The sequence below is a fragment of the Strix uralensis genome, chromosome 1 (genome assembly GCF_047716275.1).
Source record: "Strix uralensis isolate ZFMK-TIS-50842 chromosome 1, bStrUra1, whole genome shotgun sequence".
NCBI classification, from domain to species: domain Eukaryota; kingdom Metazoa; phylum Chordata; class Aves; order Strigiformes; family Strigidae; genus Strix; species Strix uralensis.
In genome coordinates, this window is record NC_133972.1 from 24698735 (window position 1) to 24724432 (window position 25698).

General features: G+C 42.9%; 2 protein-coding genes across 7 annotated transcripts in view; one reads left to right on the plus strand and one right to left on the minus strand.

Annotated features, from left to right (window-relative positions):
• CAPN7 (calpain 7) overlaps positions 1-13670 on the plus strand; it is a 35582-nt gene extending 21912 nt beyond the window's left edge. For 5 of the 6 annotated variants that reach the window (XM_074860237.1, XM_074860266.1, XM_074860256.1 and 2 more), the window contains 7 exons: positions 1462-1597; positions 2046-2121; positions 4462-4607; positions 5300-5362; positions 7993-8123; positions 9330-9422; positions 9499-13670. In XM_074860237.1, the coding sequence (XP_074716338.1) occupies positions 1462-1597; positions 2046-2121; positions 4462-4607; positions 5300-5362; positions 7993-8123; positions 9330-9422; positions 9499-9643 (790 nt within the window). In that variant the 3' untranslated portion in view covers positions 9644-13670. The remainder of the gene's footprint in view (positions 1-1461; positions 1598-2045; positions 2122-4461; positions 4608-5299; positions 5363-7992; positions 8124-9329; positions 9423-9498) is intronic. The other variant, XM_074860287.1, reaches the window with a different exon arrangement.
• Positions 13671-14786: 1116 nt separating this feature from the next.
• Positions 14787-25698, minus strand: part of SH3BP5 (SH3 domain binding protein 5) — a 54373-nt gene continuing 43461 nt past the window's right edge. Inside the window, exons 6-9 of the mRNA XM_074860297.1 lie at positions 23025-23067; positions 20860-21079; positions 16932-17189; positions 14787-16228 (exon numbers count right to left, since the gene is read on the minus strand). Coding sequence (XP_074716398.1) covers positions 16047-16228; positions 16932-17189; positions 20860-21079; positions 23025-23067 — 703 coding nt within the window. The 3' untranslated portion in view covers positions 14787-16046. The remainder of the gene's footprint in view (positions 16229-16931; positions 17190-20859; positions 21080-23024; positions 23068-25698) is intronic.

A 25698-nucleotide genomic window follows, 5' to 3' on the forward strand; every position in this document is an offset into this window, starting at 1 on the left:
GACCTTTGTGGTGCTGCTGTGGACCTAGGGTTGAGGAACCAGATTCTGACCTCAGTTCCACATCTCTCTATTGGATTAGAAATCAGATTTTTGTGCAGTCCGTCTTTAAGCAGTGACCAGACAGCGCTTGAGTGACCTAGTTTTTATTTGGAATTCATTTTCCTAGCCAGCTGCAAGTCGTTTGTGCAGTGTGTGTTGTCTTTACAGGGTGTATTCACTGATGTCAGAGTAGTTTAATTCTGGTTTTTACCAGTTGTAGTTATCATAAGTAATCTTCCTTGCCTGCTGATTTTTTTCTGAACACAATACTTGTCTCCTACCTAGTATCCATCACATTCAGTCTTTTTGTCACCCAGTTTGAGGATAAGTGCATGTCTGGGTTTCAAAAGCAAGGGTTTCTCTATTTTTCTACTCCACTATGCTGCCCTTTGCCACTGCTTCCACGCTGTGGAACGTTAGCTCTGTACAGGCTCCTTCATCCATAGTGCAACTGTTGAGCTTATCTGTAAAGGCTCCTTCCATCTTTGTGTTCAAATTAATTCTAAAATACACAGTGGTGATGTAGCAAGATGAGGTAATGTGTATGCTAATCTCAAAGCTCATCTATTAGTCTGTCTTCCCTTATATTATTAGTAGTTGTCATACCTCTGTGTAAGGAAATGCCTAGCACAGTGGCAATTGCCATAAAAAGTGGAGTAATGAAGGTGGTAATGTGAAGGTTAGTTGATAACGCAGCCTTCAACATACACTGTTCAGCTTTAAAAGTGTGGGAGGGTCAGTGGGACTTACCAATAGTGTTACCCACTTCTGTTTCCAGTGCGGCACGCTTTGCATTCAGTCATCAGCAATTCTTATTTTTTCACACTGTATTTTCCTTGTCTAGACAGTTCATGAGGCAGACAGCAGATTTTGCAATAGGGTACCCCAAAGATCTTTAACGTTCCAAACATGGAACAGATCAAATAAAAAAAAAAAAAAAATTGCCTCAATAAAACAGTAGAGGAAAAAAATTTAGCAAGCTTTTGAAACCAACCATAGCTTATATATGGATTTCTATAGTTACAGAAGCATAGGTGTATTTCACTTGCTATTTGTGTATGCAATGACTATAATGGGGTAGCCTGGGCTCCTCAAATGGTTCATGTTTTTCTGTGCTGTGTGGTTGCAGTCACCATAAAAAAAAAAAAAAAAACAACCCAAAACCAAAAAAACAAACCCAAGCTGTTTGTATTTGGCATATTTTATTATCACACTTGTAGTGAAGTCATTTTATAAAGTTGTAAATAATACTTCTGACACAATTGTATTATGTAACCACTGTCATAGATTCCAGTAGAAAATCAGCCCTCGGTGACTTTGTTACTGATAATAGACAGCTCTGTACGGATGTAGGGTTTGGGGTTAGTTTTCAAAGCACGAAATAGTATCTCTCATCTAATAACATGTCCGTATTACTTGCAGTACTTGGGACGCAAAGCAAGGTCCGGTGAAGGATGCCTACAGCCTGGCCAACAACCCTCAGTACAAGCTAGAGGTCCAGTGTCCGCAGGGCGGTGCTGCTGTCTGGGTTCTGCTCAGCCGCCACATCACAGATAAGGTGCCGGGTCCTTTTTCCATGTTACAAGTTCTGCAGCATCTTCCTGAAATCTCTCTCTATAGCTTTCTGTTATTAGTATATTACTGCTTATGTTTTCATGTTCAGTTATGCCTGCCTGTGTATATGCATGCATTTTAAATTCAGCATGTACCTACAGACAAGATTGTTGAAATAGACCCAGAGTAAAAATGGAACTAAGTGATTATATTCCGCCAAAAAGGTTCTGAAGTAACTTTGAATCCCGGGGCCTGAACTGTTATAATTGAAATTAGTGGCAGTTTATTTACTTCAGGTATTTTGAAAAGAATTGGATTGGGTATCTCAATAAATACAAATATCAGATCATGCCATGTGGTGATCAGAGGGGATGACAGAACGTGTACTTGATTCTGATTAAGCATTAGTTACATTCCACAGAAGTGTACAACTCAATTTGTGTTTTTCATAGGATGACTTTGCACACAACCGGGAATTCATTACAATGGTTGTATACAAGACTGATGGCAAAAAAGTTTATTATCCAGGTTAGTGTACCTTAATTGTCAAGAACATTATGCTAGAAATAATGAAGAATTGCAGAAGATTTTGTGGAGAGAAAAGGCACTTGCTTTAAAACTAGATGCCTCACTCTAAGAAGTCAGTCTTCTGAAATAGTTGGTTGGCTCTGTTTGACCACATTCAACAGTCTGTGCTGAAGGACTAAACCAAGCTGTACGTGCTGGAAGCATGCTAAGAGGTCTGCATAGTCCTGCTGACACTTTTGCTACAGCATTTTCTTTATTATTCTGTTTATTTTGCAGTGGTAGTAGTTAATGCTTAGAGGGAACAGATGTTATGCTGTCAAGTAAACAGAAGCACAATTATTTCCCACATTTGTGAAATTATTTCAAGGTTTACGGCTTCCACTAAATGAAAATAATCAAGGTTAATTTTTCTATGAACTTAGCTTAGTAAAGTACCTAAGCAAGCTCGTGAGATACAGCTGAACACTTCAACATATTTCAAAGTATCAGGTATGAAATGTTTAAGAAAAATATTTAGATGTTCAAATTTTATCAAAGTATTACTCTTGGTCATTATAGGTCAGATTCTACTCACCTTGAGAAGAAGGGGCTTGGTTTTTGGAGCTTTGTTGTAGCTGCAAAAAAGCCATGTATGTTTTATTTCAAGATATAGCAGATCTGAAACACAGGTTGAGACACAGGAAGTAAAAGTAATGCCCAGGTTGAATGGATAGGGTAGGCTGCAACTTTAAGGTAGAGCTAATAATACCATATTTTTATTATGTAAATAATAATATTTACATCAATTTAGAGATCTTTGTAAAAATATCACTTGGAGTAATTCAGTGAAGGTGCATCCTAAGACAGGTAGGATTTGGCCTGTTGCTTTTACAGATGGGGAACCTCTTTAGAACCAGGGTCGCATTCTTGTAGCTGCTCACGCAACAGGCAATAGCAACAGTTAGAGAGTAGCTTTCAAAGCTCTTTTCACCAGAGTGGAATTTGTGGGTGTTTTCCTGTTGGAATGGCTGGTAAGGATTTGCATTGTTTATCTCTGGTCTTGTTCAATGAACTCTGCCGACCAACTCCCCTAGAATCCAAGCTGTCTTTCTGCAGAAAGCAGTTGTTGACACCTGACCAAATCATCATCTGGTTTTGTAAGAGCTGATCTTGTTAAAGCATCTGCTTCTCCTTATAGCCTAAGTCTTGCTTCTGGTGTCACTGGTAGTTGTAGCACTGCTTATTTTACACATGTCTTACTGAAAACATTAAGTGGGCAAACCAAACACATTTGTATAGTGGAGGGAATTGTTCAGTTGTGCTTGAGTCTTCCAGCAAGGACACTAGCAAGAACTGGATGATTCACATGTTTTGTCTTGCTACTCAAACTCTTTTATAAACTTTTAATCTCACGAGCTCAAACTTGTTTAAAACCTTTTTCCATGGAAATAGATTGGTCAAGCTGCAGTATTATTTTTACCATCTGTTAAAATGAGATGAGAATAAAGCGGGTTAATCCTTTGGCAGTGTGGCCAAGATTTCCTATTCCTAAGCTTCTCATTGTTTTACATTAAGCCTCTCCCCACTCCCATGTTGCTCTGTAGAAGAAAATAAAAGGACCTGATCCTGGGTCTATTGAAATAATTGGCTAGATTCGTTCCTGCTTCACTGAAATGAAAAGAAGTCTGGAAAGAACCAACTAGAGACCAAATAACAAATTACATTGTTTATTTGTAAAAGCAAATATTTGGAATGTTTCTAATAAGTACCACATGTGCGTTGGTACTAGGATGCAACTACATCTGGGTAATGATCACAGAGTTGGAGAGAGAGAAAGTGTGTGTGATTTAGTTAAAGAAATTAATGTGTTTTAAAGTCTTGTTTACCCAGTGGCCAAAGGTTTTGTTAGCTTGTATTCCAGAACTGTCCAGCCAACAAGGAAGGAACAGACTCCTCGGAGATTTTTTTTTTTAAACGGTGCTCAAACATTCCTTATCTTCCTCTTTAAATTTCAACACAATCATAATAGGTCATCTTTGAGTAGAGACATTGGTGGGAGATGGATAAGCAGTTCTTGCAAGTCATGGGATTTAAGCTGTACTTTCAAGTGCAGAATTTGTGTCCTGTCATGTGTGATGTACCTTGCCTGAAAGTGATACTTGCTCTTAAGATTATCTGTCCTTTTTATGAGCAAATCCTGAGACTCTATTCTTCTGAGAGCATTCAGGTCTGCTTAGAGTCTAACCTTAGTACCAACAATCTGACTTCCCTGGCAAAATTCACTGATATAAAATGGCTAAGTTGCTTACCAAGCTGGGGGATTTTTTGATGGGGAAAAGCATTCATCCTTTTCTTTTTCAGCTGATCCTCCTCCGTATATTGATGGTATTCGGATCAACAGTCCTCATTATCTGACCAAGATAAAGCTGACCTCTCCAGGGCCCCATACATTTACCTTAGTGGTATCCCAGTATGAGAAACAAAACACTATTCATTACACCATCAGGGTATGTACTGTTGGTTTCATAATGAATGTAAACAATTAAACTATAAAGTGTTCTTTTTTTGTAAGTTTGACAAGTGTACTTCTGGACTGATATTGTTATTTTGGGGAGGGAGGCTATGAATGATGGAGCAGAACCACTGGATGAAGTGTCTGATAACGTTCTCCATTTGTAGCTAAGACAATGTAGTGTGTGTGGTTTTTAGTAACAAAATTTTAGTAATGAAATCAGCTAAAAAATAATTTTATTTCCTAGAATAAAAAATTAGTATCTGTGTACAGGAAGAGCATTGACACTCTATGTATCCAAATTAAGCCTGGTTTAGATCGCAGTTAAGATTTAAGGTTTGTTGACTTCTCTATGTTCTTGGACTCAGTATTTGGGTTTCTCTGTAACTGCTGAGTCACGTGATGATCAATGCCAGATGTCTGTCTTTGACACTGAAAAAAGTAAAATGCAGATTGTTTTGCTTTTTTAAAGAAAAACTAAGTAGAACTAAGTCTTGTTAGTCCCAGCACTATTCTGGATTTTGAGTTTCAGATGGGGTCATCAGATGAGTAATATAGGCATGTAGTGAACAAGTATCTAAAAATGATGTGTAGGCAATTCTGCTTTTTTTTTTTTTATAACATGTCGTGATTTTCTATGAAAAGTGCAACATGAATGTGTGACCAGCTTCCTATTTTACAACACAGGTGTATTCCTTGTGCAAGTTCACCTTTTCCAAGATTCCTACACCTTACACCATTTCCAAACGGGTAAAGAAATACTTTCTTTTATGGGTCACTGGATAATAATTCTGGTTTGGCTTTTCTGTATTTGAGATGTACAAGGTTTTTAAATATATTTTTATACTACTGCCCAAAAATGCCAGCTTAGGCCATATTCTAACAAATGAAACTTCTTAACTAAAGTTTATTCTAAGCATCTTAGCACAAGACCAATCCTGTACTCAAGTCGCGTATAATTTGCCCCACAATTAGCTGCAGTGTTAACGTAATTCATACCAACACAGAAGTCCTTGGGCTGGCTGACTGTTCACACCACTCTGTATGGATGGTGCCTTAACTTCCACCGCCATTTGGTGTGTAAGTTCCACCTTCATTACAGAGGGTGTCGTTACAGCTCTGCCATGGCAGATACACTGTAAAGCCTTTGTAGAATAGACTGGCGTAACAACTTGTACCCTAATATGTAATTACTCTGCAGAGATCAGATTGTGCCAGTGCTACTGCAGGGTAAAAACCCTGCAAAAGTGTTGCTCATTTTCCCTTGAGAGAATGGCGTGATTTTCTTGGAAAAAAACTCTTGGCATGATGGGACAAAATCAGCAATAACAAACTAAAGGCACCAGTAGCATGACTGACAAATGGCCTTAGGATGGCAATATCACAATACATTACTGTTCCTAAATTTTGTGAAGACATCTCAAAAGTCTGTATCCATTGGGATGAGCACTCATATTGCCAAACAGGATCAGGGCAACATACTCATGGTACAGTTGATGTAGAAATGCTCCCTGAGAGTACAGCAGCAGGGGCAAGAGCAAAAAACTTGCCTGAAATTAAGTCAGAAGCCCAGGCAGTTTTGGGGCCAGCTGCTGTTTGTATTTCAGCTGTCAACGTGAGCTGCAGTTACACCTTCAGCTGAAGTATAAATATAGCCAGGAGCTCACAGGATAAAGTGACTTGCATGTATTTTCATCTATTAGCAATTTTATCCTCAAGAAAGAATAAACCAGCAGCTGTTAACTTTAAGCTCTGTACCTACCATGTTTACCCTGGGGAATCCTACTATAGGCAGAAGTCTTCTGTCCAAACAGTAACTTCTTTGGGAAGAGAGAAACAGGGCTCTGCTTGGAGCCACAGTGGGACACTCCACTTTCTAGGACGCTCATGGCTGACGCCAAGGATTATGTTACTTTGTGTGGTCAGGGGGACACGCTGGCTTGCAGCTAGGCTCGTGAGGTCAGACGGTGTTTCATACCAGCTGTTATTTCTGGAACAGCCCCTTGAGGCCAGCCTGTTCTGGAGAACAGTGAGAGCCTAGAGAGATTCCTGGGAACAGTGAGATGATGCGCTTGGTTCTTCCTTCTTAGCTCTTAAAAACTGGGCTTAGTTTGGGGGAATGCTTTAAGAGATCAAAAACTCATGAAAGGTGACCAGCCTGTTTGAGGCAGTTTTTTGTTGTATTATGTTTCAAAAGAAAATTATGTGGAAATCTCCTGTTAATTATTTGAAGATGCCTGTCTAGTATTCAAAGGCATGTTCTATCTATCCAAGGCAAACTCTATCTTCATGATTAAATACTAAAAGTTAGTTGCCTGTGCTTAATGCTTATTTGGTGCTTGTTTACCTGTCATCACACTTAAAACCAAGCAGAATTCACAGTTAACCAGTAAAAGCAAGTTCTGTTAGATGTCTTATACTAAGTTGAGTGGTCACCTCTGGAGCTTGCTGCGCCCCAGGGGGATTCCTGGAACAAAGTGCAGCAGAGGTCAAAAAGGCCTGGAAAGCTAACAGCAGTTTTAGGTTCATGGGAAGTAGCACGGTGGGGGGAGAATTCCCCCTTGTTTCCAAACTTGCCATGTTTGAGGTTTTTGGACACTGAGTAAAGAAATTAAATCACAAGAAAAAAACATGCTCCTTGCTGATTTGAAAGGGGAGGGAGGTAACAGGAGAAATGGATCTCAGCTATAAATGTGTGTGAATGCCTGGCATGTCTTACAAGTCTAACCTTTCAGTTTAATGACTAGCAGGAGGAACTTGCAAACAGATGGCCTGTTTCTCAAAGTCTGAGCAGCATTTTTGCTCTTGTATGTCTTTGTCCTTGCAGAATCTGTTCTTATGTGTAATTCATCCCTGTACTGCTGGTTCTCAGAGTGCCTAGAGGTGAATGGACAGGCCTGGAGGCAGCGATTCCAAAAGCAAAGGTTACAACACAAGTAGTGTTGTACTTCCTATACCACTGTTATTTCTCATTTAGTGCAACAGAGGAACATCTGAACGAAAAAAAAATAACCTGAATAGTCCAGTAGTCATGGGATAGATGGGAATACTGATCTTTTGTTAGATGCAGTTTGTCAAGAGTCAGAAACAGTCACTTGTTAGTTATTATAAGCTGCAAGAATACAGTACGCTTCTAAGGGATCTAAGGCTTTGATCAAGGTGGATAGAGGAGTGCAGTGAAACTTTCTGAACACTTTACTGAATACTGAAATACTGAAACTTCACTGAACACAGTCTTTCACTTGCATTTTAAAAATTAGGAGAGATTACTCAGGTCAGTGACTTCTGAAGTAAGAGGAGCCTCTGATCTTGTTTGTGTGTATAAATAAGCAATACAAACCCTCAGGCTATAAAGTATTTTCTGCATTTTGACTTTTCAGGTTAATGGACAGTGGAAAGGTCACAGTGCTGGAGGATGTGGAAATTTCAGAGACACCTACAAAAATAACCCCATTTATCAGTTCCAGCTGGACAAGAATGGCCCCTTACTAATTGAACTACGGGGACCAAGGTTTGTAGAGCATAAGTGTGCATCAATACAGCGAGAGCGTGATGTGCTAAAGATAAAGCTTTGTCAGTATCGTCCATGGGGAGGGTGGGAAGCTCCCTGAAAATCCACGACAAGATAGGGGAGGTGGTTCAGCTTTAGTACTGCTTACATTTCAAACTTCACCATCAATAGTGATTTAAACCTCTGCATTTGCTGCTGAGGAAATCCTTGGCCTACAAGGAAAGCAGCAGCCTTCTTTCTCTTTAGTTTTGGGGTCTGAGCAGAGCTAGGCCTTGCACAGGAGGGAAGAAGGTACAAAGGATTCTCCTCCCCTTAAAACTAATGACGATCATAATTCCTTTTCTTTTGTAGTAGAGCTAAGCTGCAGGATACTAAACCCTGACAGCCTCTCCGGCGATGGCCTATGCAGCACCTTCAGCTCTGAAAGTGCATTTGCTCTGCCACCAGCAGGCCAGGAGAAGTATTGGATGTCAGCAGACCTACACAGGTCAAATTCCTTTGGCAAAATTAATGATCTACCTCAAAATACTAGTATACAGCACTTCTAAATAGCAACATCTCCTGACATGCAGTCAAGTGTTTACCTTTTGCAAAGCTCCACAGTGGGGCCCACAAAATGGCAGCACTTCTCTAGCCATCCTCCCCTCTTTCAGGAAAGCCTTTCTCATGAAATGGAGATGATGGCAAAGGTGTGACTATACTGTTCCACTAATTGAGTGGGTTTTTATATGCAACTTCTTCTGCACTTGCAGGTCATATTTAGGTAGTTTGAATGTCAGGGGCAGTGGTGCCTGTCACATGCTTTAACAGGTAGTGTGCAAACTGTCCTAAGTTATAGTGCAACATGAGAAATTCTGCTGAGATCACCGACACAGATTCATCTGACAGCGATCAGATTGCACCCCAGGATCTGTGCCATGTGGCACAGGAGTGTGTCACCACAAGTTTAACTACTTCAGTCTGCTCAAATGCAGAGGCAGACTTCGAGCAGGCATTTTCTACATAGTCTAGTTTCAAACCTGAAATGTGTTCTGTCTTCCTCCAAATTCTACATTTATGGCATGGTAAGTTTGACGTAATGTTTCTGTCACAAATGTAACAAAACTTTTAGATGTTTTCCAGTTATACTGGTTAGTTTTTAATAAATGGCCCTCTTCCTACTAATCCTGATGACCCAAATAACTAAGTCTGTCATGTCACTTGCAGGCAATACAGCGTTGGTTTTGAACTCGTCACGGTCTCGACAGTAGGAGATCCCGGTTCCTGTGGCTTTCAGAAAAAGAGCAGTGGTGACTACAGGTAATACTCACTAATGAAGTCTTAGAGGTTTGAAATGGATTTCAGATCTTAGTTCTAATAGTTTCTTTTGTCATAGGTGTGGATTTTGCTACTTGGAAGTGGAGAACATATTTGCTGGAGTTTACAACATTATCCCCACCACATTCTTGCCACAACAAGAGGGTCCTTTTTTCTTAGACTTTAACAGTGCTACTCCTCTTAAGGTATCACAGCTGCAGTGAGGAGCCAGGTCTATGCATTACTGTTTGAGGTGGGTTTGATCTGTCCTAGAGCCTGAGACCAGGTGAATAACTCTTACTACACATATGCATAATAAAAAATGACATTGTAAGTTATAGCCAAAAGCATGGAATCACCAATGGGCCAGTTAATTGTGGTAGACAGTTGTGAGTTTTGCTGCTATGGTACTGGAGTGAGTGCTGCTCAACAGGCTTGTGAATGGGCTAAAATCCTTCTATTCAAATGAACTGGCAGAACTCAATTTATTGCAATTTTTCCACACTTCAAATCAAAGTCTAGTGAGTTAAGAGAAAAACTAGCATTGAAATTCTCCCAGAACACAGGGTATATGGGTTTAAGATTTTTATTCTTAAAAGTAAACATGTAAGAAAGAAATATTCTTGTGTATTCTGCTTATTCAGCCTCAGGACCAAATAGCTTTTACTACATATTTGTGCTGCTATCTTGAATGTTTTCAGCATTGAACTAGTTCTCACATCTAAATGTAAATTTACTACTGCTGAGCATGTAGTATTCCAGACTAACATGTTCAGCTTATCTAGAATATGTATATAGGAGTAAAGGAAAAGGAAGATTCCAGCTTTAGCTGTTTCTAAAAAATGGCTTCACTCATGTTACATGTACTCTGAGAGCTGTTATTTCATGTCTGTATGACTTTAGCACATAACATTACAGCACAAGGCACTGTGGCTTTCTTCCTACTAGCTGCAAGACCTACTTGATGCAGATGAGCAGCAAGAAGAGGAGATTAGCCAGCAGTAGCGTACAGACAGTGCAGCACACCCTGCGTTTAGCAGGTGTGGAAGGTTTTCATCTGAAGCTGCACTGTAAGATTCCCTGTATCTACCGAGGTAGCCTCATTTGCTGGTGCAAGGAGGTAGGGAACCACCCATCACCAGCATCCCAGCAAAGAAATGTTTTATTCTTGTCATTTTCATAAGTATTCAGCCTGTAGGGCAAGGATCATTTAAACCTCTCCCCCTAATAAACCACAGTTGCAAGAAATGCACTTGCTGATCCCATTATGCAAGACATCTTTGCAAAGGTACCTTTTTTCATGTAAGTTGAAACCAGTGAATGAGTTGAGCATTTGGCCAGTGTCATTAAGAGTCAGAGTTCTTAAGAAAATAGTGAAAGTGGGATTACTGCAGAACAAGAGTCTTTTTAGAAGCCTGCTGTGTGTGCTCTTCCTCTAGATCTATATACTTTGTATCTGAAGAGGTTTAAAGATAACTGAGTTTTTAATTTAAATACTGCCTCACTGATCCTAAAATGCATTTTTTTTTGTCTTTTTACAAAGAGCAGCCTTAAAATTCCACTATATTTGACAGTTGGGGGAAGAGGGTGTTTTTAAAACAGTTGTAGGAAGTTCTTTGCCATTCAGGTTGGTTTGGCAGTTTTCCAAGCAAAAAGGTAGCATTTAAATCTTATTTTAGAGCCCAGGTGCCATTTGGTCATTGGGAAATGAACACGTGTGCTACAGGAGCACCAGAAATATTATTTGTGGGCTAAAATTCTTCCCACAGAAATCTGCTATTAGGCCTCTCCAGAAAGTACAAAATCCTTTTGTTTCATTTCCTTCATCAGCCAGCTGCTTAACAAAGGTCCACTTTCAAAGGGCACTGAAAACACACGCATTCCTGAGTGCAGTTCTCTCCAAGACCATCTGGGCTAGGAGATTGTGATAGGTTTGTCAGTATGACTTGACTTACCTTCTTTTGCAGGGAAGTTTCTGATGATTATTGCAACAGATCAACAGGGGGAGCAGCATGGGCACAAACTGAGCAAAAACCAAATTGGGTTCTTTGTAGTTATCCTTGACTTGTGGGAATATGTGCCCAGGACTGCTTCATCCCTACAGAATTAAAATTTCATTTAACTTACATTTTCCCTACAAATTTGTGTTAAGTTTTTAGCTCAGGCTAAAGCAGAGTGGCATTGGAGTCTTGCATCTATTTTATCACCTATGAAGTGAGAGGTAGTTAGGAAATCTCAGCTAAGTGTGTTTTTGACAGTACAAAAGGCAGATGCCAGAACTGCCAGCTTTCAGTACTGAGTTCTTGCACATCCTCAGCTGTTTGAGATCAAGCTGGTAGACTTGCCTACAGTACAATCTGTTGTTGGTTGTCTGTAGTTGATTTCTACTCTTCAGGAAGGGTTTTTTCTTTCTTTTTTTTTTTTTTTCCTCCCCCAAGCACAAGTTTGTGCCAAAAGCTTATGCTGGGTGAAAGGAGCATAAGGCTCAGCTTCTATACTGTACTGAACTAAAAGCAAGGAATGTACTCAGTGCCAGAGAAAGGCATTAAGGACAAAGGATCCTGTCCCCACCAGGATACTCTCACACTTCCTACACACGTACAGTACAGTCAGGGGATTGGGCTCATCCCTGTAACTGCACAGGATAACTGCTCAGTGTCCTTTATAAGGCAAGTTCTGTTCAAACATTGCAGCTACACAAGCTACCTGAATACCATCACTGTGCCTCACCCTTCAGATATAAGACAGAACATGCAGGTGGAGTATTTAAAAGGAAATGCAAAACATTCTTAAAAAGAAGTCTGCAGATTCTGGTTGCGGCAAAGTAATTTTACAACAAAATTTTCTTGCCCTCTTTTTCTTAGAAAAAATTGTTCATGTAAGCACTTAATATTTGCTTTGATATTTTCTGTCAAATGAATACTTTATATTTTTTCAACAAATAAATCTGGAAAAATTATTGAAGACTGAACTGATCCTTAGATTATAACACAGCCTCAGACCAAGAGGTAGGTAAACTTTTTTCTCCCCTACACTATTTAGCATTTTTGATCCCTATGACAGAATATTAGATGCTGATGTAAGCATGGAAGTGTTATGCAGCAAGACTTTTACAAGGCCTGTGTGTGCAAAAATTGAAGTAGCTGTACAACAGCTCAGCCTGTACCACAGGTACAGCAGTCATGTTACTTCCAGACAGACAGTCATGCACCTCTTGACCCTTAAGTCTTCTCTGCCTGTAAACAAGCAATTCAAGCTTTTAAACGTTAAAATACAAAGCCTCATAAAATACACCACTGGGCATCCTGCGCTCCTAAAGTTGTTGTCACGCACTGCACAGTTCTGAGCTACAGACCCAGGGGGATAAGTGACAACATGAAAGCCAGTTGCTGTAACGGGCTTTAAGAGGATTTACATTTTCTTTGATTCACTAAGGGAAGACTACTACGAAGAAATTATTTTTAATTCTTGATCAGTGGTGCAGAGGGATAACTGAGATGATCGCCTCTTCAGAAGTTTTGACATTCTCCTTACTTAGGCACTGCAAAACCTTTCCTCTGTATTTTTTTTTTAATCGTACTTTAAAGCTCCATACAAGACCCCATAATGCTGCTGTTTATAGCTCAGGGTGAGACCCCACCCAGACACTGCCCCCCCCTCAGTTTGGTTTGTTAGGATGACACAGGTCAGCCCCTGGCTCATCCCACCCATCCGTTCCCAAAACCTTCGTCAGAGGTGGTATCATAGGTGAATGGTATCAACAGCTTCTATCCACCTGAGTCTGACATTCAGCCCTAGTTTCCTGATGCAAGTTTTCTGTAACTGTTTTGTACAATAATTACACACCTGACCACACCATCTCTGCGGTGTTTGAAGAGCCAGCTATTTGGAATTAAGTTTGTGCACATACAGTAGAGGTTCTCATCGCTTAGGCAAAAAGGACATTTAAATTGTTTGATAATACCAAAGAGAAGCAGAATTCCTAGGTTAACATTTGCTTCGTACATTCTCACTTCAGGGCAGCTGAAATGATCACGTGTACTTTGATACACCAGAGGCTTATTTTTATACCCATGAAGGCAGCTACTGTTGTGTTACACTTCAGATTGCATAAAGAGCTCCAACAGAAAAGTAACTGGAGAAAGCTTGTTCGTTTGCCTGTACTCCCTAGCACTGTATGTTCATTTGTCATATTTATAATTATGGCTTTTATGAAGTTTAAAATAAAATGAGTTTTCCATTAGTTTATTAGACACGCAGTCATGCCTATTTGCTTGCATGTTTGAAGGGTGACTTACCTGCTAAGCCTGGGGGTTGTCAAAGGAAGAAGGCTGCAGCAAGATCTTCAAACAAATCTTGCAGAAGCGTGGTGTAAAAGTAAGGGTGTGGTGGGTTCCACACTCTTCGTACTTCCTGATCACTGGGTTTGCCCTGCTGGGAGCTGGACCCAATCAGGACGTGTGCTAGGCAGCGCACACAGCTGGTTTTATATCCTGCTGAATATAAAATTAATTCACTGCTTAAGTGCAGGGAGTTTGGGTTTCCAGTCAGAACTGGCAAGATGAGAGGAAATTTGATAGCAAAAGAGATTAAAAAGAACAACCAACCCCACACACAGCAAACCCCATCAAAAAAACATCCAAACAACCCAGAACAATGTGATAGGGGTTGACTGGCAAGTCTGCAAAAATAAGATATTCAGCCACACATACATCTCCTAATTTCTCTAACTGTATACAGCACAGACAATAGCTTAACTACAAAAGTTTAAGTAAAGCATTTAATACAATGTGGTACTACTGTACTGCTTTTCATTTCATATTTAATACTGTCAATCCCAGCTTTTCTCCAAGTAATGGTCACACCAGGAGCTGGAACCGCTGACTTCTTTCCTAAGCATTTATTGGGCTGGGGAATGCTAGCAGTGGCAGAGTTCAGCCTTCAGAAGATGTAAATATATAAATATTTAAAGCTATTAGAGCTCAAAAGCTACAGTGTGTTGAATCTAATGTTTATGAAAACGGGTTTCTTTACCTCCAGTTCTGCATGGCCTTACAGCAGATTTCAGCAGCATTAAGTACAGAGGTGTTCGGTAATGAAATGCCTTCCTCTCTTCTGCATACTAAGGGATTTTGGAAAACTTGACCAACGCTCTGGTCTCACGCAGTTCAGAATAAAAAAAGTGAACCATGGATGCAGGGATTCAGGAAGCTGGAAGGAGGTACCACGTACTGCAAAGGAATCTAATGCCAAAGAGCAACAGCAGGCTGCAGTCTTTGACTGGAAGTGGGTATTTAAAGACTAAACTTGCTGCAGAAGATTTGGTTCTTAGCGCTTGAGATACACTTAGCTTGCACAGAGTCAAAATGTGGAAAACAAAAATGTTTACTGTAGTGTGAAGAATTTTACATTAACTTTGAGAATAGATACACAAGCTGTGGCAGGGACAAAATACAACAGGACTGCAAAAGCATAGAATAGAAAATACTTTGGGGGCAATACTAAAATTCCCATCAAATTAACAATATAAACTGATATCTTAGATAAAATGGTGCTTTCAGAAATGCTTAGCCACCGAAACTGAAGAGTCCTAGGATTTTTACTACCACTTATTAGCATAATTACCAGACACTACTACTGCCTAACAGCTGCTGGCAAAACATGCCTGTGCCCTTTCTAGTTTTATTGAACACTTTCTCTAGTGCATACTAAAATCCCAAGTCCCTTTAACAGTTATAAAACCCCACACAGTACAACCTACGGGGAAACTTAAGAACACATCGTCAATCTACACTGGCAATTCCTTTTCTTCATGCATATTTCAAGGGCGAATCCCTTATCATAACGGTCCTGAAAACATCTATGACTCCCATTTTTGAGCGAAAAAACACTTAAAGTGCTGAAAAATAATACTTCACTTCTCAGGGGAGGGGAAGGGCAAGGGGCCAACCAACTCTTTTTGGTCACCGGCATCACCCTCAGAGTCCAAGACAGACTCAAGAAGGTGGCTACAAAGGGCCTACCACCGCTGAGCGTTAGCAACCCCTCTCTGTCTGTCTCTTGCCACCCATTTTTATAGGCATGACTCATTTTTACCCTTTCTGTGAGCACCAAGGGAAGAGTGAAGGCTTTTAGACCCCACACATGCAACAGCTTTCCTGTATACAAAATATTTCTACAGTTTCAGCATAATACAGACAAATACGGATGTTTAAAGAATATGCCACTTATACTCAAGAGATCCACTGTATCTAAAGAGCATTTCATTCTACAAAACTGAAGCCAAACCGCCCTCTGCAAATGTCTGGCTTGAATTTCAGACCCCCTTCTGGCGTGAATTTACACAGGAACATAACAAGTTATTGCTTCAGCCAGGCTGCTACAAAACAATTTACAAGTCTGTGAAATAGGAGCACAGCTTAAACATTTGATAACTTGTCCGGCCTACAAAGGATTTACTGAATAAAAACTTCAGCCCTCCACATCAATTAGACTTCTTAGTGCAGTTTTAAATTCTTAAACGCTTAAGATTTGGCATATATTATTGGCACAATGTTCTTCAAACACTTAGAAGTTCGTGTATAAATATTTATACTCCCATTAATCAGGACAGGGCACAAGGAGGACTCAGCCAATCTGGGCAGCTTTTCTGCCTGCGCATATTCCCTCTTTGATTTTCATGCACTGAAGGGAGAGCTGCTTCAGCCGGTTATCCAAAGCCAGCCCTTCAGTGGAGCTGCTCCTGTTGCTGCTCCTATTCTTGTTCACTCTGTCGCTTGTCTTGTTCTCAGCCCCTTCTGCCCTATCCCCTGCAAAGAAAGGATTAAACTAGATGTTAAACCCAAATTTCACTCTGCAACTTAAGCTTCAAGCGTGTGCCTCTGCAGCTTCCTTTGCCAAAGCGTGCAAAAAAAAAAAACCATATATGTATATATATATAGGAGCAGGAGCAAGATGTTTTAATGAAACTGAAGTTGGCCTTCCAAGCCACGCTCATCTTGTGCACTGCATCAGCAAATTACAGTGTAAGCAGCCTTAGGTTGGAGTACACAAGAGCGGTGGTAATCCTCTAATCTGAATTTGTCAGCAAGGACTGGCAGAGCCTGTAAGAGGTTCCTTTTGGTTCACTATTTTTTCCTGCAAAGCAGGATTTTCAGCAAGCAGGACAGTAATTTAAAAACAAAACCAAAAAAACCACAAAACCTCAGATTTTCCTTAAAATTAACATACCATCAGAATCCCACTGATCACTTATTTCATGAGAAATCTTGAACCCGTCCACTGAGCCAGAACTGGGGAACCTTCCCAGCCAGGAGAGGAACAATTAAAACATTTTAGCTGTCATCGTTAACCGTGGGACGCAGGGCCTTCAAGAACTTTCTTCCCCAGGGAAGCGGCCCGCGGGTCAGAGCTCAGTGAGCTGGCAATACGCCTAGGGCAGCTGCGAAGGTTTTCCCGCTCCCTTTATAAAGCTGAAAATCATTGGCCCGGGGCGTATCCAGCCGTGCGTACCTCTTTCCACTTCGCACTCGGGGGAGGATGCCCCGCTGCATTCGCTTCGGGGGCCGAGGACAGGAAAGATCATCCCAAACTCAGAGAGGGATACAGAGCTGGGCAGATCCAGGCTTCCGGGTCGCGTCGCAGGAGGAAACTGAGTAGACACCTCACAGGGGCTCGTAGGGCCGGAGCTGAAGCTGGACACCGACTGAGTTTCCGAATCTTCGGATACGAAGCTGCTGCCGTTGTCATCCTCAAACACTTCTGAAGCCACTGCAATGTTTGAAGAACATCCCATTAGCAAACCTACCCCCCTCGTGCACCTTCCCGGGCAACGGCAGTGTCTCAGGTTTGCATCTCCTGTACGTGCATGTCCTGCCAACCCATGGGCTGCCTCTTCTCATACTCTGCCCCCTTTGCAAAGCCTGAACCCAGCATTTCATAGGTGGATCATGAAGGCCTGATTCTGCTTTGAGGACCAGCACACCTGCCAGCCGTGCCCTGCAAGACCAGCTCTACACTAGCTACTGCTCCTCATGCCAAGACACTCTTGGATTTTTACTGCTGCCCCCTGCCCAGCTGGCCTTGTTCACTTGACTTCAGCACATAACTTGGGCCAGGGCCTAGTCCCCTGTGCCCACTTTAGCCAGCAGCATCTTGATCCCAGCACAGACTCCTGGTCATTTAAGGCTCTAGTTAGAAGGCAGATTGCTTTCACCTTATCTTCCCACTTTTGCAGTTAAAATCCAGCATGAACTCCTAAGATCCATTTTTGGGTGAGGATCACTAAGCAACACCAAATTAAAAAAAGCCCCACCCACATGTATCATTTTCCCTGCTCATGTTTGCTCAGATCTGAATTCTAATTAAAGCAAACCAACTCCAAACTGTCTGGCTACATTTAGTAGCAGGCTCTTTGTTAGCAACAGGAAGAGGAATCGATCAAAGAAGGTTCCATTTTGTGCAACACAGGGGTGTAGATTTTGCTAAAATTCAACATTTTTCAATCTTGGCTCATTGCAGGATGGGAACCTATGAACCAAAGACTTCTGCAGACAAGTAGGCCCACTGGGATCAGAAAGCTTTTTACATGCATCAGCCTCTGCACAACAAAAGTGTGTGCTGGAGCCACACTAGTCTGAAGAAGTCCCACAAATAGCAAGACATTTACAGTGACCTGAGGTTATCTTCACTTACGCCTCCTTGCGATTCCTGCCATTGTTAGAGAGGCTCAGAACCGCCTTGAAAGAGCAGCAGGAGCCAAGCAGCAACGTTAATGAAATGGCTCAAAGGAGAAGTTTCAAAGTAGTTCTTCCGTTACCCTGGCAGCCTGGGGCTCACGTGCACCACTCGGACACGAAGGGTGCCAACAGAGGCAGCTACAGGCACAGTTACTGCAGAGACGTTCAGCCTCTTCCTGCTGTATTTGCAGATTGCAGAACAGTACCTACACATTGCAGAATTGACCTAAAAGGCTTCAAACAGAAAATGGATAACAGCATCATCCACCTTCCTGAGCCCCCTCCCGGGCGCTTTTTTTCTCAGAGTCTCTCAGCTTGTTAGGGTTTGGGTTTTGTTGTTTTGTTTTTAATGATGTCAAACCCAAGACTGCAGAGTGGCCTTTCTCCTCACACACTGTGTTTTATCAATATATGGTGAGCAATACAGATAACTTTGCAGAGGGTGAAAGCAAAAAATGGTTGGGCAAAACAAGATGTTTCCAGTTACAGGAGACCTCTGCTTGGCAAGAAGCACTGACACCAGCTAGTCTACAACAAGCACGACTTAAACCGTAGCTTATTTATCACAATCTATACTTACTATACTGTGAGACACGATTTATAACTCCTTGAAACAAGGACTGAGAAAAACAGCCTGAGAGAGGATGATGGGGGGAAACAGAGGCCCTCCAAGCCAAGGAATGTCTCAAACACTCGCAAGTAACAAAACCACAGTCACAGGGTGGATAGTGTGGAGTTTGGAGCTGATGGGGCTGCACAGGGTGCAGGTGGAGGAGGGAGCCCTGTGGAGGCAGGACAGTTCTGCTCTGGTGCATCCTCTAAAGTTTCAAGGGCCATCTGTCCCATAAATGACCTTTGCTCCATTATTTATGAAATGCATATTAAAGTTGACAGCCCTGCATATGCTAATGAAGATTAACAAGATCGTGCTAATTACATCATCCCATGAAACACCTTGCCCCTCCCCATACATGGGATACGTAGACCGGGTAGGTCAACCTAGGGAAGGGACCCAAGGAAAGTGTGTATAAACTGGGGGGGGTGAGGAGTGGAAAAAAAAAAAACACAAAAGGAGTGAAAGAAGATGGATGCATCCTTGAACCCTTGTTGGCGGGACTGACATAGGAATCCAGGCTGGTGATCTCTATTTCTACCTCTCTCTATCTCTCTTCTCTTCTTTTTTTCCCTTTATCCATAGTATCATTAGGTAACGCAAGGCATACTATATTGCTTGCCATAAGTCGTTATATAATTAGTCAGTTATCGTGTATCTAATTAGTGCATTGTGGGAAATTAAAAAAATATCTGGACGTTAAGACTCATCTCACCATTGTCCACTCCATTGGGGATTTATGAATCTAAGTCACTTGTCTCCCTCGTTTGAGCAGCATGTGACACGTACCACCCAGGAGCATCTGCTAGGGCCAGAAAACTCTTGCTGATGATGAGGTGTTTTATTCAACTCCAGCAGACAGAAATCAAGATGTAAAGAGGCCTTGGTGGAACCCCCCACCATGTTACAATGCATGAGAGCTTAACCTGTCGAGGCTATTTTGGTTATTATGTCTGGCAGGCTGCTAGTCCTGCCCTGTTGTAACCCAGTTCTGTGCTGGCACTAGCTACAACCTGGAGTGCTTCCACATATGTCAGACTGTGCAATGCAAAGAGAGGGATGAGCCCGTCCTTGCCTGCAGCCTCAGCAGCGGCCAGGAGATCCAGCAAGTCATTGCTCTGAATTAACTTTCCTGGCTCTTTCTGCCCCTACATACCAGTCCCTTGAACTCCTTCAGCACAAGAAAACCCTCACCACAGTTATACCTCGGGCTCCTGGGAGGCCTTTGGCATGAGGAGGGGGCACTTTGGGTATCCAAAGAGATAATTCCTGTCTAACTCAGAAAGACTCAACCTTGGGACTTTAGGGAGCCAGAGGATACAAAACCCCACTGTATCAGCGGGCCCAGACACCACAATCACTTGCTGTGGCAACTCAGGCCCCAGCGGCACAGTACTGAACGAGGGAGCTCCAGCACACCAGGTGAAAACTCCTGCCACTGCGGAGGACGGAGGCCAGCCCGGGGCTGCCTCTCAGTTCCCACAGCACAGCCGGGCTGTACCGCAGACCTACAGGGCCTCGGCACTGGTACACACAAGGGCACTGCACATTCAGCCTTCAGGTCGTGTCATTATGAACTCCTGCAATCCTGACCTAGACTTTTCCCTGCAGAAACAGAGCTGCAATAGAAATTAAACTGGGATTTGTGAGACTGAGCAGCAAAAAAAAGACTTTCTGCATCAAGAAGGGGAGAAAGTGTCCAGGAGGGAGGAAAAAGTAGGCCACATGCAATGGCCATCTATCCACTTTCATCTGGAGCCAGGACAACACCAACAGCAGCATCACTGGCTTAGAAACTAGAAGCATGCTGTGAAGTGCATTCATTTTGTTCCTTTCATACAAAACTACAAAAACCAACAGCAATGCTAAGAGAACAGCTGATGCTCTTCAACTCATATTCCTTCCCCTTGAAAACTGGCTACTAAAAAATACTATCAGCTGCTGTAATAACAAGAAGCATAACAAGTTAGCCACAGTCCCACAACAGCCAGCAAATTTCAAACTGCAGAATACGCAGAGCAACCTTCATCTCAGCATTTCTTACAATGCCCATGGGATACTCGCAGGCACGGGAGTGCTCTGTACTCACTGGAGATGGTGTCTGACTCCGATTTATTTGCTGACAGGTCTTCCACAGAGGTATTGCTCCCTTCAGCACCCACGCCACATCCTCGCGGCCCCATGGCAGTGGACCGTCTCCTCTCATGAATCTCATCTGAGATCATCTCCAGGTTTTTCAGGGCAGTCTTATACTCTCCCTTTGCCAGGGCCAGTTTTGCCTGCAGGTCATCCACCATCTTCTTCAGTTGCTAACAAGGGAGACAGGTATTAGATGTGCTTTCATTATGAACGACACACAGTATGCGGTTCTCATTACATGTCCACCTGACCTGGCTGTGCACCAGCAAGCAAGCATGAACCAGGGTTCATATCAACGTGATGGGAGAGTTCATAATTCAAGAGCACCCCTGTACAAGCAGTGGCACTTGTCCAGGAGACAGCAGCAAGGCAAATCATGGCAGACAGGGGCTGGGACTGCCTCTGGGGTGTGGTAACACCCCAACTAAGCACAGAGCAGGGGTCCCCCCATTAACATGCAGGATCTCTTGTTAACATGAGTGCAGCTCTCAACAGTATGTCGCTGCTTATCCTACAACCACCCCAAAGGACTTGCTGGCAGCCCCTGCCTGCAGGGCACAGCACGGCTGCGGGTCATCCCTAAAGGAACTAAGCCTCACTCTCCTCTGGGCACCAAACCCAGCACTTCTTGGTCACTAAACCTGCAAACCAGAAAGCAGCAAACCTCAAACCCTGACAGCAAATACAGCAAATCCTGTATCCCCAGACACAAACCCCACTCTAAAGCAAGGGCCAAAGTGTTGTACACCCTATCCCCCAAAGGTAAAACACCGCTTCAGTATCCATAGCTGTCTCAACTCTGTTTTATGTTGTATGCTAAAAGCAATCTGTGCTGTTTTTTGTATTAAATTTTACACAGCCATTCTTCAGGAAGGGACCAAGCAGCTGTCATGGAGAAGCAACAGGCCCCCAAACAGCAGGCCTTCGCCCGTGGAGAAAAATAGATTTCTCAGAAGGTGGCTATAGCCAGAAGGGACAATCGGGTTGGCACCCAGCCCAGGACAGGCGAGGGTTTGGCTCCACGCAGTGGCTGCTGACCGCGGCTGCGCAGGCAGGCAAGACAGAGGAGCAGGGGGCAGCCCAAGCCTGGACCCTGGCAAGGAAAAGGTGCACGCCTGAGTCTCTGTGGCTTATAAAGAGCTGTTGCATCTCAAGCAGCCCAGAGAAGGGCTCACAGAGGTGGTGTGGGACATACCTTGCACCCCAGGCAAGGAATGGGAATCTTCTAGCTAGGCTTCTGCTGACCTAGCACCCTGCTGGAGCCTTCCTGCACCCAACAGTGGCCAGCAGAGCAAGGCAACGTGCTCCACTCAGACCCTGTGCACGTCCTACACACCTACAGCACCAGCCACTACCCTTTGCCTCGGAGCCAGGCTCCCACTTTCTGAGGGCCACATGCAGCAAAAGTCACTCAAATAGAAAGAGAGTGATTCCTGCATTTGAATTTTTAGTGTAACTTTTCTCTCCCACCCCTGGCAGCTCCAAGACTAAGGGCTGCAATAGAAGGGCTTACCATCCCGTGCACAACTACCATGCCCACCCTGGGGCCACTGTGCCCTGCAAGGTGCGTGCTGTGCCCAAGCACTGGCTAGACATCGTCTCACCACACAAACTGCAGTGCAGAGATGCCAAAAAAAGCCCTGGCGGCCTATCCAGCCAAACCTAAAATCCCACTTCTGCCAAGCCCAAAATCAGAAATTCACATCTGCATGATGTTTGGGTACTACAAGCAGGTCACTTGTTCTGTTAATTGACCCAACCAGTGAACAGAAAAGAGCCCCCCAAGCACAGTTAAATAGCCTGATGCATAAAATATAGGAAAACAAACAAATCGACCAACCAACCCCAGAGATTTCAAACTACAAGAAGTAAAGACAGTCAGACTGTATTTGTTCAGTTCTCGCAGTAAGCAGCAGGGTTTGAACACTCTTAGTTCACACGAGGAAACAAAGCCTCTCTTAGTCTTTTATCTTTAAAATGTGCTTAGCAAATTGCTCAAGAGGTTTTGAATTGGTTTTGTACAGAAATAAAACACAGTTGTTGGAGCACTTCAGATGTAATTTCATATTTACCGTAAGCAGTAGTGTTTCAGATGGATCTGAATTACATACGTACCTCTAGTTGGACATAGTACTTTGCCTTCAGTTCAAAATAAGGTCTGTGGAAAAATAAAGAACAATTGTTTACAATCACTGAGATTGAATGCAGAGTACTGGAGTGGGAGTTGCTTTCTTCGTAGCATTAACATAGCTATTCTGTGTTTTGCTGCAATCCCAAGAGACTACTATCTAGATGATAGAACACCTACATGTTCTCTCAATGTCTCGCTTTTCCCCTCTAATATATCTATTTCTCATGGGTCTTTTGACCTAAATACAAATTGCAAAATTCCAGCTTTTGGAGTTGACAGCGTAATTCCTTCAGGCCTAGATTCTGCAAGATATTTAAATGTAATGTTCAGCTTCAGGCATAGGCACCCTCCCTGTACCCATCTAATTTCTGAGCCCACAGCACTTGTAAATTCCCCGCTGAAGGTGAACCTTAGACTTCCCCATGTGCAGATGTGGGTGTGGAGGGACAGGTCTTAGGTTTTTCAGTGAAGGAGAGGGGATGGAGGGAGGTCAGAGCACCACGTGCAAGGGCACGGCACTTCCCACTAGTGGCCCACCAGGAGCTTCCTTCCCGCTCTCCAACAGTTTGCTTGGACATGGAGGACAGTGTCACACCCAGTCTGTTTCCCACTACAGACAACAAAACGATTGCAGGAGGACAGGGGAACAAGAGGTAGAGTACAAAGCCTAGAAAACACATTCCAGCTTCAGAGTTTTGAAGCCCACAAGCCAATATCATCTGATTTCTACCCTGACAGCAAGCTTCTGAGTGGCAAGTCCTACTGCAGCTACATTTTGGACTGTGCACCAGAACTCAGGAGTATAGAACTGTGGCTTTCTGATCCTGTATGCTTTGAAGGGTTAAATTCACTACACAGTCATACACAAAACAACAGAGTCGCATTTCCCTGTGATTAGGTTATTCCGTAGCTTCTATATTTTTAATCAATGCCCCTATCGCCACTAGGAGCACACAGCCAAGCCTGTGATGTTTCCAGGGACTCTGATCCACTCAAACTGCACCTCTGCCTTCTCTCACTGGGACATAATCCTGCCAGAGTCTACACAGATGGACCTGCCAGGCATAGTAAAACATCACAGTTGGGAGTCTGGATCCAACAGCTGAAGGACTCTTACAGCTGTACCCCAAAGCACCGGGAGGGCAAAGACACAGACAAAACGGTGTTGCAGGGAAACATGTGCAGGGAAAACAGTGAAACACACCCACCTCAGATGACCTGATTCTCTCCCTTCCTTACCCTGGTGCCAACTGGGAGGGAATAACCAGGCTTGAGTCCTAACCTCCCATCAGCTTCCACAAGCCTGGGGGAGAAGTCCTCTTTCTATCAGCAAACAAGCACGTTTGTTTGTGTGGTGTGAAAAAAATAATATGAATACATATGCATGGATGTGTGTGTGTATAGACATGTAGGTATACACAAATATACACAGACACACACACACACGAGTAGGCATGTTTACAGGTAACAGACAAGCAAGATGTCACCTAAGCCAGAAAAAGGATACCAACAGCCTGACATGTAGGAGCTCAAATGCAAGCACTCTTCCTCCCTCATTGCTAACACACAGCCGGGCATCTGATGCCAGCAGAAGGCAATGCACTGGCAGGGGAGGGACTTGCATCTCCTCAGGTCACTTCATTCTCTTACATCCACGACCCTGTAATTATTGAAACCTGGTCCATGACACAGCAGGGCTGGGGAATCATTCACTGATGAAATCAGTATCCTACGTCATCAGTTGTCTAAGTCCATGACAGTGCACAGTCAAGAAAACTGCTTTTTAAGTAGATGACAGGAAAAGCGAAGGGCACTTTGCCCAAGTCACTGGAGCAGAAAGTGACTTCCAAAAACCAGCTAACACAGGTGAGTTCATTACCCAGAGGCACTAAGCCAGAAGATCTGGCAACTGTTAAGAATATGCAGCCATATGCACGTTCATAGCTTACAAGCAAGTAACCACCCAGAAACAAAATTAAGAGCAAAAACCAAAACAAAACAATCCAATAATCATCCACTCATCAACTTTACATCACAAATCATCTAAATTACTTTCCTCCAGGCTATCCCAGTCTTACTTTCAAATAGCAATGCTTTAAGCATCTCAATCCAGACTGAAGCGAGGAGCAAATGCGAATCATTTTTTGCATGGAAAAGCAACTCATTCAGCATGTCTACCCACGGGTTTATGGAGAGAGGATGGACAACATGGGCCTGAAAGGCCCAGATATTACAGCCAACACTCCCACACCACCCAGGGAGAAAGCTAGAGCAGTTTGCTGGGGTTAAATCCCTCCCAAACAGCAGCTAATAGCCAGTTACACCCTACAATACAAGCAGACACAAATTCAGCACCCTCATTTCCCAGTTTTATGCAGCCACTTGACAGCACTGATGTTGACAGCTGTTTCAATTTTCTTTTACGCGAAGACTGCAATGCTGAGAGACAACTGACCTTTCTAACATCCCTGTCGCATGACTTCAAATACATCCACGATAAGCCTGGTTGTGCCATCAGGCATCTTCCACTTTAATACTAGGTTAGAACTCGTGTTTCTGTACACCCCTTATTAAAAGATCTCCAAGCTACCCTACCTAGGTGGTTTATGCTGCAGCCAGCCCTGCTGTGAGACAAAGGAATATGCTGGGGTCCTTCCA